The sequence below is a fragment of the Alligator mississippiensis genome, chromosome 14 (genome assembly GCF_030867095.1).
Source record: "Alligator mississippiensis isolate rAllMis1 chromosome 14, rAllMis1, whole genome shotgun sequence".
NCBI classification, from domain to species: domain Eukaryota; kingdom Metazoa; phylum Chordata; order Crocodylia; family Alligatoridae; genus Alligator; species Alligator mississippiensis.
Window position 1 is genome coordinate 17,520,455 of NC_081837.1, and position 12,324 is coordinate 17,532,778.

At 49.2% G+C, this 12,324-nt stretch overlaps 1 protein-coding gene across 1 annotated transcript; it reads right to left on the reverse strand.

Annotated features, from left to right (window-relative positions):
• Positions 1–188: 188 nt before the first annotated feature.
• RHBDD2 (rhomboid domain containing 2) lies at positions 189–12,034 on the reverse strand. Its single transcript, XM_006277227.4, has 4 exons — positions 11,839–12,034; positions 11,042–11,443; positions 10,423–10,573; positions 189–5,072 (listed from the first exon to the last, which is right to left on the reverse strand). Exons 1-4 carry the CDS (start codon positions 12,017–12,019, stop codon positions 4,694–4,696), a joined length of 1,113 nt encoding a protein of 370 aa, XP_006277289.1. The 5' UTR covers positions 12,020–12,034; the 3' UTR covers positions 189–4,693.
• Between the last annotated feature and the right edge of the window lie 290 nt (positions 12,035–12,324).

Genomic DNA, 12,324 nt, shown 5'->3' on the forward strand with positions numbered 1-12,324 from the left:
CCAAATTCTGAGAATAATATGGTCACAGACAAACTAGTAAGATTTTATGTTCTTAAGATGGATAAAAGCTTAGTGGGGCAGAGAAAGTTAGACATTTCTGTCTTCACTCATGTTTGGTCGGTCTCTGGCTGAAGAAAAAAAAAAAAAGAATGAACAACTCTGAGAAACTTACTGAACACAAGAACCAATACCTTTAAACACAGTGTGCATTTATTATATTTTGCTCTTCTGAAGCAGCCTCCAACTGGACATCTCAAAATGCTTTAATGTCTTTAGCCTTAGAGCAGCCCTGTGAAGTAGGAAAATACTGTTGAGATGAAAATAACAACAGGACACAGTGAAACAGTGACTTGCCAAGGACATGCAACAAGCTTATGGCAGAACCAGAATCAGAACCCAAGTCTCTTGGTTATTGAGTCTGTACTTTAACTACAAGGCCATTATTACTACTTAAGTGACAGTAATGGGATTGCATAAAATTGCTCGTCAGCCTCTGCCTTCCACCTTAGACATCTGGTACCACCTGGAGTTTCATGAGTTTTAGGTAAGGATGGGTCAAAAGGATGCTTATTCTTCCTACACCAGGTAACATTAAAACCAGACTCCTAACCACTAACCCTCCATTAAGCCCTTTCATTGCCTGATTTTGTTCCTGCCTAGGCGCATCTACACAAGACGTGTTAATGTGCTTTAGTCTAATTTAATGTAGATTACAGGCATGCATCTACATGTGTATGCCCTTAATGCACATTAAAAATGACAAAATTAGGCTAATCGTGCCTAAATTTGATACCTACAAATGCAGATATCAAATTTAGGTGCAATTGGTTAAAGCACATTAACACACGTGTAAATGCGACCTGGCACTAACTTTAGTGCTGGCTTTGCCTAGCTACTAGCGGCACATGGCAGGGCTGCAGGGACTTGGCACTAAAGTTACCCTGCATAAGTAGACACCTGCCAAAAAAAAAATCACTTAATGTGCATTAAATTTAGTTGCACTTAAATACACATGTAGACATTCCCCCTGAAAGCTAACCTCAGGTGCCCAGTGCCTCCTGGTGACAGATGCCTCAGACTACAGGCCGTCTAGTCAAGTCATTGCAATAGTCTCTCTCATTCCTTTAACAAAATGATGGGTCTGATAGTGAGCCACTAGCATATGTTATAAGCTTTAAACTGAATGAAGAGCAGGGGAAGGTGGAAGGCATGAGTGTGCAAGCATTAGAGGCTCCAGCCTATAGCCCAGCTCATCACCTTTGAGTCTCCTCTTGCTGAATGTAAACAGTACAGTATTGGACAAGGATCAGCACTTGGACAAAAGCAATTCATCTGAAGAGTAATCCAGACAAGATAAAGGTCACTTCATGGCAAAAGTAATTTCCACTCCCTCTGTTGAGTTGGTTACGACTGGAGGAGGTTTTCTCAGGTTCTCAGACTGCAACAGTGAAGACGATTTATCTCGTACCTGACAGGGAGTGTGCGTGAACCTTACCCTCCAGTTCATACCTTGCTACAGGATATTCATGCCTCTTTTACACCTGGCCATTCAATACAAGGCTGTGATCAAAGACTTGGCTGGATATTTAAGCCTGAGAAGAAAATTGATCTCTCTCACAAAATCTTGTTGCCTGCATCACTAGCTTCCAATTTTGTTTCCAGGTGCAACTAGGGGTGTTGCCTTTGACCTGTCAAATCCTACATAACTTGATATCCGGCTACCCTGGAAGACATTTCTCTTTCTTGATGCTTCATCCTGGGCAGTAGAGGCTCTCACTCTCTAGCCCTGATCATCTGGCAGCTCCTTAGCCAAGTTGCTGGCCCAGCCTGGTGCAAAAGTTTTGTATTTACCAGGATATAAGCCTGATTGCCTCAGGAAGAATTCTTTATAACTGATTTTTTCTAGACTAGTTATTCCAGGGGGGTTCTTCGTCTCACTCCTTCCACACAAACTGATGCAAAAGCAACTCTTAACAGTCAGTATTTTAGTGGATATGCCTTTCCAGTAGTCAATGCCATTGGATGATGTCTATAAACTAACAATGCATCTAGCAGCGATGAGCAGTTCCCAATCCTGGTTACCTCTGCAGTACCACCTTTTACCAGCTGGTGTTTCTCTTCTCTAACAAATCACTGCTGAACTAGCACAAAGTACCTAGCCTGGACTGTTGGGTAGGATTGCAGCAGAGCTACATCAAGGAAGAATTTTGTCTCCCAGCTGCTTCAAGACAAGTCAGTTTTTCAGCAGGAAACCAAACAGCCTACGTAGCTTCACCTTCTAGGTGATATTCAAAGGTTGCATTCTGCATGAAGATGCATACAGCAGCCACTGTCAGTCTTCATCCTCACGCTACAATCTCACAGTGCTCACTTGCCATTTCAAAACGCTTGTGGTAAAGCTCATTAGTTTACAAACTGTTGTCCGTACACTTGTTATTTAACCAGGGGCAGGGTAGAAATGCAGGCATTAGTTGGCCAGGACTATCAACCTCACTGACTACAGTAGGCCCAAACTGCACTGGACCATGAGCAGTAATACTGAGCAAGTAACATATTAAAGGCATCATCCCACTTTTTTTCTATTAAAAATTTCTGCAGGTTCTCTGGAAAGTAAATTTTCCTGTGGCTACAAGGAATATCAGGGAGTCTTGCAGGTAACACAGCCTCAGAAACTATGGGTTGGGAAACACCATTCTAGGCCCTCCCCCCCCCCAACTGCTACAAGTGCTCTGATGTTTTTATATCATAGACAAGTGTCCTGTCTAATCCACACTCTGTGCTAAATGCATACAATGTAAGAGCTTCTCCCTACTCTTCTTTTACATGGGTGTTTGCCATGTACCAATGAAACATCAGGCCCTACAAGTAATGATTCTTTGCACTTCAAAAGAACACTTTTCTCAATTATTTCAAGATATTCCCATTTTCCCAGTGGGAAAGTTAAAATACTTGCTGCTCTGTGAAAGAGCTAGCAATTACGGGTGCACCGACAGAGATTTTTGAGGCCAATACCAATAACCAATTTTTAAGGAGGCATATCAGCCGATACCAATCTGATTTCCAATACAGCTGTGTGCAGCTGGTAAGTCTGTTGTGGTGGAAGGGGAGGGAAGGGGCATGGGGGCATAGATGAAGGCCCCTGTGGTGAGGGAGGAAGTGGAGCTGAGGTAGACATGGCCCAGCTGGGGCAAGACAGGGCATGGGACAAAGCCACAGCTCATCCAGGGGCGGCTCCTGCTGCTGTGCACACCCCAGGAGGGCATTGGTGGGGTGGGGGGAGGGAGGAGGGGGCGTGTGCCCCCTGGATCTGAGTGGGGCGCAGGCAGGGCAGGCTGCAGCTGCAGGCTGGGGCAGCACCAGGGGCACTGGGGGGGTGGGGCTGCAGCCACCCCAAAAATTGCCATAGCCACCCCATAGCCCCCAGCTGTGCTCCTCACTGCCTATATGCTGTGTTGAGGCTGTGCGCATGCATGGGCCATTTATCAGCCACATCAGGCCTATCTCCAATATAGACAATTTTCTTTATATCAGTGCCGATCTGATATCGGACCAATGCATCGGTGCACCTCTACTGGAAACAAAATATAGAACTTCTGAATCCACATTGTGATCTGCTTAGTAACTACAGGGCCATATGCACTCTAACTCTAGCACTGGAGAATATTCTAACATCTCAACAAATGCTGCAAAAGAGAGTAACAACTACCTACTGTTTGATTCACCTAGTCTCTCTTCTCAGGTCCCTTCCAGAGTCTAAGATGTCTTAGTTTGTATGTAGTAGCTTAAGTCTCCAGAAGAATCACAAATCTCTTCAACAACATTTTCTAGCCCCTCTAGAGTTTTTGAAGGCACAGGTGGCACTGTGGGCCACATGCCATGTTACTGCAGGTGTCTATTACGGAGGTCAAGGCAAGGCAACATGTCTGTGAAGGGAATGCAGTCTGCCTGGCCAGTGCCAACAAGGGACTCAGCAGCACATCACAGCTTCTATTTGGGGTAACAGGGAATGCAGCCGGCCATCTACTTCACCTAAATACTTCACCTCACTTCATACTGAGCTTGTTCTTAGGCACATCTGTATTGGAAAATTAACCTTATGCGCAGATCCATCTTTCTCCATTCATTTAACATTGCAGTTTAGTCAGGGCCTATTACAGAACAGGCAGGTTATCCCCAACCCAAGGGGTAATCTTGGATCAGTTGGGCCCTGTCTATGCTAAACTTGAAACCAAGGTGAGGCCCCTCATAACATTCTGACAGGGTAGAGGGATGCAACCAAAACTGGACCTGTGCTAGGCCTTGTAATCCAATTAAAATCCAGTGTTTTGACAGACATCTCTTTCCTATAACTGAACTAAGTCAAGGGACAGGTATACTGTAACCAGGACCCACCCCTAGCCTAGATAGGGGAGATTTATAACCAGTAGCAAGGGGTACACAAAGAGGCAACAGATACAGCTCCCAGCAAATATCAAAAAGTATCAAAAAGAAAAAAGGAATATAAATAAAAGAAAACTTGATGAAGGTTAAAAGCCCATAAGTGGGCCGCACTGAGACCAGCAAGTCAGGGGGCACCACCGATTAGTTGCTTTGACCACAAACAATCCAGTTAAAATAAAAGTTCTTAGAAGCAGTTTCATGTCTTAGCCTGCAGCATAGCACTACTATTTCCCACCCTGGCCTCAGTGGACCATCAGTATATTTGGATTTCTGACAGCTCAGGTGAAGTAGCTGCTCCTGCTGGCAACCCTGGTGCTTGCTGAAGCTTTGCTTCCAAGTTCTCCAGCCCTGCAAACATCTGAGAGTATGGCAGCCCTTTATGTTGGAGGGAAGCAGAATCAGGTGGTTGGCAGCCATGTCCAGATGAGGCACCAAAGTGGTTCTGTATGTAAAATTCTCCAAAGGCAGTGCTGGTTTGGTATGGGGCAGGAGCGTGGATGTAACCTGGCGTGTAGCTATGCCAGGATTCCAGGCTCTGGGCATTAGGGTGCTGTATCTGTGTCGTAGGAAGTGCTGGAGGTGAAGGGCAGTAGTAGCTCTGAGTGGGGTATGAGCCCGGCACTGGATTAATCCTGAACAGAAAGGAAAAAAATAGTGTTACATGGTGTTTACACTTGGCATTTCCCAATCTCTGCACATGCCCTTTTGGCAAACTTCATTGTTCAAAATCACCATGAGCATGTAACAGGAACCACTCTATGACAGCAAGCTGAGCTCAGTTGCTGCAGAATACTTAGCAGCGATATACAAAAAGCCTGGCATTACCCATTAGAAATACACCCATACTCCTCAATGGAGGTAATGTGGATACAAGTCTCTCATTGGCATGAAACACGCCAATCCTCCAAAGCAAGGTAAGATTTCTGTAACCATCGCCTGGATATTCCATTGAAATTGTGTGTCCTTTAAGCTGTTAAATCAGAAAGATCACCTGTCAAGCATTATTTACCAAGACACCAAGCCATCAGAGGAGGAAGAGAGTTGGCAGTATTTGGGTAAGAAATTCTAATATAATGAATATTTCAGAAGTGAGCATCCAGAAACAGCAACTGCTAGCAGAAGGCATGAATCAGAAGATGCTCTACTTAATACGTTAACCTTGCAGGACTACCTATTGATCCCACATATTAACCTGCCTTGAGAATGGGGCAGAACTTAAAACACTGCAACAGAGAACTGAAGGCTCTCTGGAGAGCGGGAGAGCTTCAGGTGGGGAAAGCTACTCATTGTCAATGGCCAGGGAACAGGTACCTAGGAACTTATCTGATAGAAGCACTTACTACAGTAGCATCATGGGCTAGAGCTCTGCATGGGAGACAACATACGAGCACAACAGAAGCAAGCAGCAGTAAGTCGCCCTGGGGTTGGGCCAGCAAACTGAATCAGGAAACATCTACAATAGTTCAGGGGGCCACCCAACTGGAAGCGGGCAGGGCCAGGGAGGTATATAAACACAGGCCATAAGCCAAGAGGGGCAGTCTGGCCCTGAAGCAAGAGCTCCAGAGCTGGGGTAATGCAGGAGAGTTCCTAGCTGGCACCAGGGCTATCCTGAGGAAGAAAAACAGAGTGCTGCTGCCCTACGGAAGAATATTACCTGGAGTAAGTGGAAGCCTGGTTATGCAGGCAGGTAGCCATTGTTTGGTTGGACCAAGAGAAGCTTTAGTTTGCATTGTGGCCAGAAGGCTTACTCCTCCATTAGTTTTAACTAGTGGTTTGGCCATGGCTGAGAGGGGAGTTTGTGGAGGTCATGGCAGTGCACCCAAAGGATGCCTGGGGGTTTAACCTACAACAGGGTGCCAGGGGCACACCAGTATTTAGAGCCCTACTAGGGGCCTGGATTCAGGGCATACTGTAGGCTTGGACCAGAGGGAGAAGTTGAAGCTGAAAGAGAGACAGAGAGAGAGACTGAAGCTTAATTGGGGCAGGCGCGGGACAAGGACCAGGGGCTCCAGTGCCCAGGGAGGGTTAAGTCAGGGCCAGGGTGTCCTGTGTACGAGACTGATGGGCACAGGGGCCAGGGACAGAGCCAGAGCAGGGTCATTGCCTATGGCAGGGTGGAGACAGCCCTAGAGAGGCAAGATCAGGGCTACTGGCCCAAAGCCCAAGCAGGGCACAACCTGAGAAAATGACTCAGGCTGGAACCCAAAGTCAGGCCCTGCACAGTGGGCCTAAATTGAAGGGACCAGTGACAGGAAAGCGGTGGAGGCCAAGAAGGCCAAGACCTCAAGAAGGGTATAAAGGCCTGAGATGGCCTGATATTAGATTGGAGCCAAGTGCCCATCCAAATTAAGTAGTAACACCTGCATGACATGAGCATTGCTGTAGGGGAGGTCAGAGGTCATGATTACCCTTAAGGCTAACAGGTGCCCTGGGCAGTGATGGGCCATCAGGGCCCACCTAGCAAGGGCAGGTCAGAGATCAATAGGATCCAGGAAGAACTAGCTAGCATCTAGAGGAACTGGGGCTCATACTAGGACCCATTAGACAGCCTCCCTTCCAATCAAACAATTTCATAGATTTCATAGACATTAGGGCTGGAAGGGACCTCAGAAGATCATCAAGTCCAGCCCCCCGCCCGAAGGGCAGGAAGTCAGCTGGGGTCATAGGATCCCAGCAAGATAAGCATCCAATTTACTCTTGAAGGTGTTCAATGTAGGTGCTTGAACCACCTCCGGTGGCAGGCTGTTCTAGACCTTGGGGGCTCAGACAGTAAAGAAATTCTTCCTTATGTCCGGCCTGAAATGGTCTTGCAGTAGTTTATAACCAATCGACCTCGACCTTAATTATATTAAGGTGTAGCAGGAAAGCAAGAAGGGAAGGGCACCCTTGAGCTAGAGCAGGGTAAGGGTTGTATAGCCAGCAGGGGCACATCCCAGTCACTCCTGGAGCCTAAACACAGTTACACACTATCAATTTAATAACTAACATTTTTCATTATAATACCCTGCTTTCATAAAAAGCCTTCTATCCAGTCTCTTTCAAAGTCCAAAATCACAACATTATTTATTCCTGTGACCTAAACCGAGGTAAAGACGGGCTAAGTGAACTGCCCAAGAACACAACACCAGCGACTAGCACAGCTAGGAAAAAAAGCCGGAACTCCTGCTTCCTAAGGTATTCTGATAAGCAAATCACATTCCTTCTCTTAACCTCAAGGAACAAGACTGAGGACATTGTTGTTTTTGTTTTGACATACTTGTAAACCACAAGAAGTGTTGTTATAAGAAGGAAGATAACTAACTGTTCTTTTTGTTCACAGGGGGCAGGACAAGAAGTAGTGAAACAGAAATTTAGGTTGGATATTAGAAAAAGCCTTTTAACTATAAGAGTGGTTAAATACCGCAAGAGGATACCTAGAGAAACAGTTGAATCTCCTTCACTGGAAGTTTTTAAGTGCCTGTTAGACAAATATTCATCTGGGACAGTGAAGACAGGGATGATCCTGGCTGAAGCATGGGGTCCTAAGGTCTTAGATTGTCTTGAGGTCCCTTCCCCCATATTCTGCTATGATTTCTGTGATTCTCTAGCATTCCCATTATTGCCACCTGTGACACGGGTAACTCTCAGGGCCTAGTCACAGTACCAGTCCAACCACCTGTCTAGGGCAGTCTGCTCAGTCTCACCTGCCACATCTTCTTGTTAAGATACGGGTTGTAAAAATGCGGGAAGGCTGCCTATTTACGACCTCGATGCCTAGGGCTGTACACACAACTCTGATCTCATGTTATCATGTCCCATGCCTCATAGATGGCATCCCTGAGTTGCCCTTTGCTCTGGCTCCAAACTCAGCCCCTTGCTAGGCCTCATGCATTCGTCCTTTCACTCCACCTCATCATGCCTCATTCACCCCACCTGCTCTCACCAGGCCTCTTGCACTCCCCCACTCTCACTGGGCCTCTTACATGCTGCCCCTCACTGGGTCACCCCCAACCTGCCCTGCTCCCTTGAGCAACTGTGTAGGCCGTTAGGCTTGCCTATTCACATTCCATGGCTGGCTGGTGCACAGCCTCTTGAGACCCTCATCTGAACCATGACCAGCCAATTCCTGGGCAGAGCTCTGACCCAAGCCCCTCTCCGGGTTACTTGTCACTCTTGCCCCCTCATTAGGGCCAACTACTTGCCCCTTCCACCCATGACTCCCACTGAGCCACATCATTTGGCCTCAGGCATCCAAAGATCAACTGGGCCTCACTGCCCCCTCCTGGGGCTTCCACACATGCCCTCACCCTAGAGTCGGGTGGCCATCAAAGAGGACATTCCGGTTTTCTGCTACCCTGTCCTCTATTGATACGAAACCCAATGCCTTTATGTCATCTACTATTTTTCTCTTGAAGAGAAAAATAGAGGACATACAGGCATCCAGTTTCGTACCTATAGAGGACAGAGGACAACTGGACTGTCCCCTATGATGGCCACCCTACCCTAGGACCTATCCCTCACTGCCCCTTCTCTAGGGTCTCACAACTATGGCCCCTTCCAAATAGGACCACTGGGGACACCTACATGGGGCTCACATGCTTCTTGCCAAGCATACCTGGCCCCCGCTACTCACACTGGGCTCAGATGCCTTCTACTAGGCATGCCTGGCCCCACTACCCTCCGGTCTTAACAACCCACCAGATGTTGGGGGCTGGGGTTATCAGGCGCCCATATCTGCCTTTCACTGGGGAGGTAACTGACCTGGCATTTCTGGGGGACTGTCCCACCACAGACAGCCTCACCAGACCACCCTTCCCTAGCAGGGTACAGTTTTGGGTCATGCCCAGGACCAACGCAAGCCTACCTGCCCTGGTCTAGTTCCCTTGCTAGGGCTTCCGGGTGATGAATCTAGGCTCTCTCTCTCCCTGGGCCCAGCTCTCACTCAGACCCCCATTTGGATACCTCCCCTCCAGAAGCTGTATTGCAGCCTCCATCATAACAGCCTGCATGCTGGCTGACCTCTACACTCTTCAGCTGTGATGTCCCACCCCATCAAAGGGAACCTCAGCCTTTATAGGCTCTGGCCTCACCTCCAGGCCAGTTGGGATGCCAGATAGCTCACTGTGGCCCTGGCCTGCCCCTCTCACTGGGTTTAAATGCCCCATAGCCTTCAGGCCCTGGGCCTCTTGCATTGACCAGTGCCCTGCCAGGATGCTCTGATTAGCCCAGCAGGGAATTGATAACAGTGTTTATCACCCCAAACTCAATGATTAATTACTCCATTAAGAAAACAGAGGGACCTTACCAGCTACCTGTTAACTCTGCCTTTGTCACAGCATGGACTAGAGCCAGCATGTGATCTTCTAGCTAATACACACAGATACTTCTCAGCAAGGCAGAGGGGAGGGGGCCATTCCTGCTTAGTAGGGAGTGGTGAGGGGAAGGCAGGGAGCAGCCTGCAAGTCTCTGCCAGAGCTGCAGCCAGGGAGCAGAGGGGAGGGGCCAGCCCTGCCTGTGGAGCAGAGAGCCCAGCCCAGCCCAACAAGCATGCTGGGATGGTTTATCTTAAACCAGCAAGGGGTCTGGGATACACATTGCATAAACTGGTTTCAGCCAAATCAATTAAGTCTGCTACTACATTCAACCAGGTTTATCTCAAGCTGGTTTCAGCCATTTTCAAACTGGCTTACGTGCACTGAACATCTGTTCTGTTACAGATTTAAACCAGTTTCTGATCACTTAAACTGGTTTATGTGTAATGTCTGTTCCTAGCCCAAAGGTGCTCTGTCACACACCTTCTCCCTTAAAATGGCTACCTAGGGAGGGGAAGGTGGGGGGAGGTCTCCCTGCTGCTCACCATGCAGGCTCATCTGTCACCTGCAACAGTCCACTAAGTGGCAAGCACCCCGATGGTGCTCCCGCCACACCACAGCATTTTCCTTCCATTTCCAGACTGCAGCCTCCCTTTACAATAAGAAACATTACTGGAGTTCAAGCACTTACTTTTTGCTCTGGGAAGCTCTTCTCTCTGCCAAGGACCCTGGAATGTATTTCAATCCTGGTATTCTCTTCAGCAAGCAGAAAGGGAGCTTCTGATCTAGCCTGGATACAATTGACTCCGGGAGATCCAAGCAGAAGCAGTAGCCCAAACCATCTGAGATTAGGAACATGTTAAAGAGGCAGCTTCTGGTAGAAGGGCATCACAGGACATGCTTTCTGCACATGGCCTATAGTACTTTTTGCTATAAATCAAGGTTTCCATGTACACAGCACACAAGCTAAAAAAGCCAGGAGAAAGTTTGTTCTACCTTGCCTCAATTTTCAGATGAAAGGAGCACCGTGACGAAAGGAGCACCATGCTCCACTGTCCTGCATTCCCCACGTGCGCTAAAGCTCCATGAACCACAGTGGAAGTTAGGGGAGAAAACAATTGCATTTCCAGCCCCTTGTGAGTAACAATAAACCTAATACGACTTTAAGCAGCATACAGAGAACCGTAACTTTGCCCAATAAATAACATAAAGCTGTGAGTCTAAGCCTTGAATTTAGCATGTTTTCTCTTTCTCTCCCTCTCGCAATCCCAGCTCTCATGCTCCTTCTGTCCCCCAGCTAGAAAGGATACAGGCTACCCCAACTAAGAGACCACATGTGTTACCCAGGAGAGAGGAGCGAGGAATAAACCAGGTCATACAGAGCATAATCCACGGCACCAGTACAACGGGAACATTAAACCCAAACAGAAGTGCTCTTCTCATCCGTGACCGGGTTGTAGACACACCAAACATGGCAAAAGCAACTGGAATAAATCCTTTGGCATCTTCAACCCCTGAAAGCTGAGAGAAGACAGCCTCAAGGCAGAGAGAAAGCAGGGCAGAAGAAATGGCAAAAGCAACCGTGAGGAAGCAATGCTTCACTGTGCCCACGTTCTTCTCAAAGCTGCCTGCAAAGTACCAGACGATAACGGCGCCGCACGCCAAGGATATCAGATCTTCATAGACAAAGATGAAGGTCACCAACCTGTGAACTGAGCAAACAGCCTTTTTAGAGAAGTACTGACAGAAATGAATTTACTTTGGGCCATTGGCTATTTTAAGCTTGATTAAATGGAAGGAAAATAAGGCAGAAAACCAGAGAGCCAGTCAAGGTCTTCAAGCCTATGAGGGCGCGGAGGGCCTTTACAAGCAGGCTGGCCAAAGTGCTGATTACCACCAATGTTAGCTCAGCCCAGAGGAACAGGCCATGCCAGGGGTGGCCAACCCGCAGCAAGTCGGACCGGGAGCCGGCAGCACAGCAGCAGCTGGGGCGGGCAGGCAAGCGCAGGGGCTGGAGGGGCAGCCCCGCGCTGGGCCACGTGAGCCAGGCGCCAGGCAGGAGGGGGCTCCGCATGAGCAGGGCGTAGGCCCGGGGCGGGGGCCTCACCTTCCCCGCCGCGCACGGCGCCGGGCCGCAGCGAGAAGGCGGAGGGGGCGGCCGCCCCGGCCCCCCGCAGCAGCCCGGGCCCGGACACCGCCAGGGACAGCAGCGCCGTGAGGAAGGCGGCGGCGGGGACTCGCGGCCAGGCCTCCCCCCGCCACCTGCACCCGCGCCCCGGCGCCGCCATGCTGCCCCGCCCCCCCTTCCGGGCGGAAGCTGCGCGCGTTTCCGTGGCAACCAGCGGGGGCGCGGGGCGCGCGTCCCCGGGAGAGCCGAGCCCGCGCGGTCCTGCCGCCGGGATGTTCCCGGGCAGGAGGGGCCTCCGCCGCGCTTCCTGCCGGCGCCACGTGCGCAGGGACCGACCTGGTCCGCGCACCGAGCCCCACCGCACCTCGGCAGGAGACGGGCGCTAGTGCAAGGCCCTTTTCCCGCGGTTACACGAGCAAAACACGCACAAAGTAGAGCGTGCAAGTTTGGGCAGGGAGGTTTATG

What these genes read in the sequence shown, in the direction of transcription:
- RHBDD2 (XM_006277227.4), bottom strand. Translation starts at nt 12,019, where the DNA reads ATGGCGGCGCCGGGGCGCGGGTGCAGGTGGCGGGGGGAGGCCTGGCCG. An exon ending in CGCCGTGCGCGGCGGGGAAG is followed by an intron (nt 11,444 to 11,838) that starts GTGAGGCCCCCG and finishes CTGTTTGCTCAG; the next exon opens with TTCACAGGTTGGTGACCTTC. An exon ending in AGAGCTTCCCAGAGCAAAAA is followed by an intron (nt 5,073 to 10,422) that starts GTAAGTGCTTGA and finishes CTTTCTGTTCAG; the next exon opens with GATTAATCCAGTGCCGGGCT.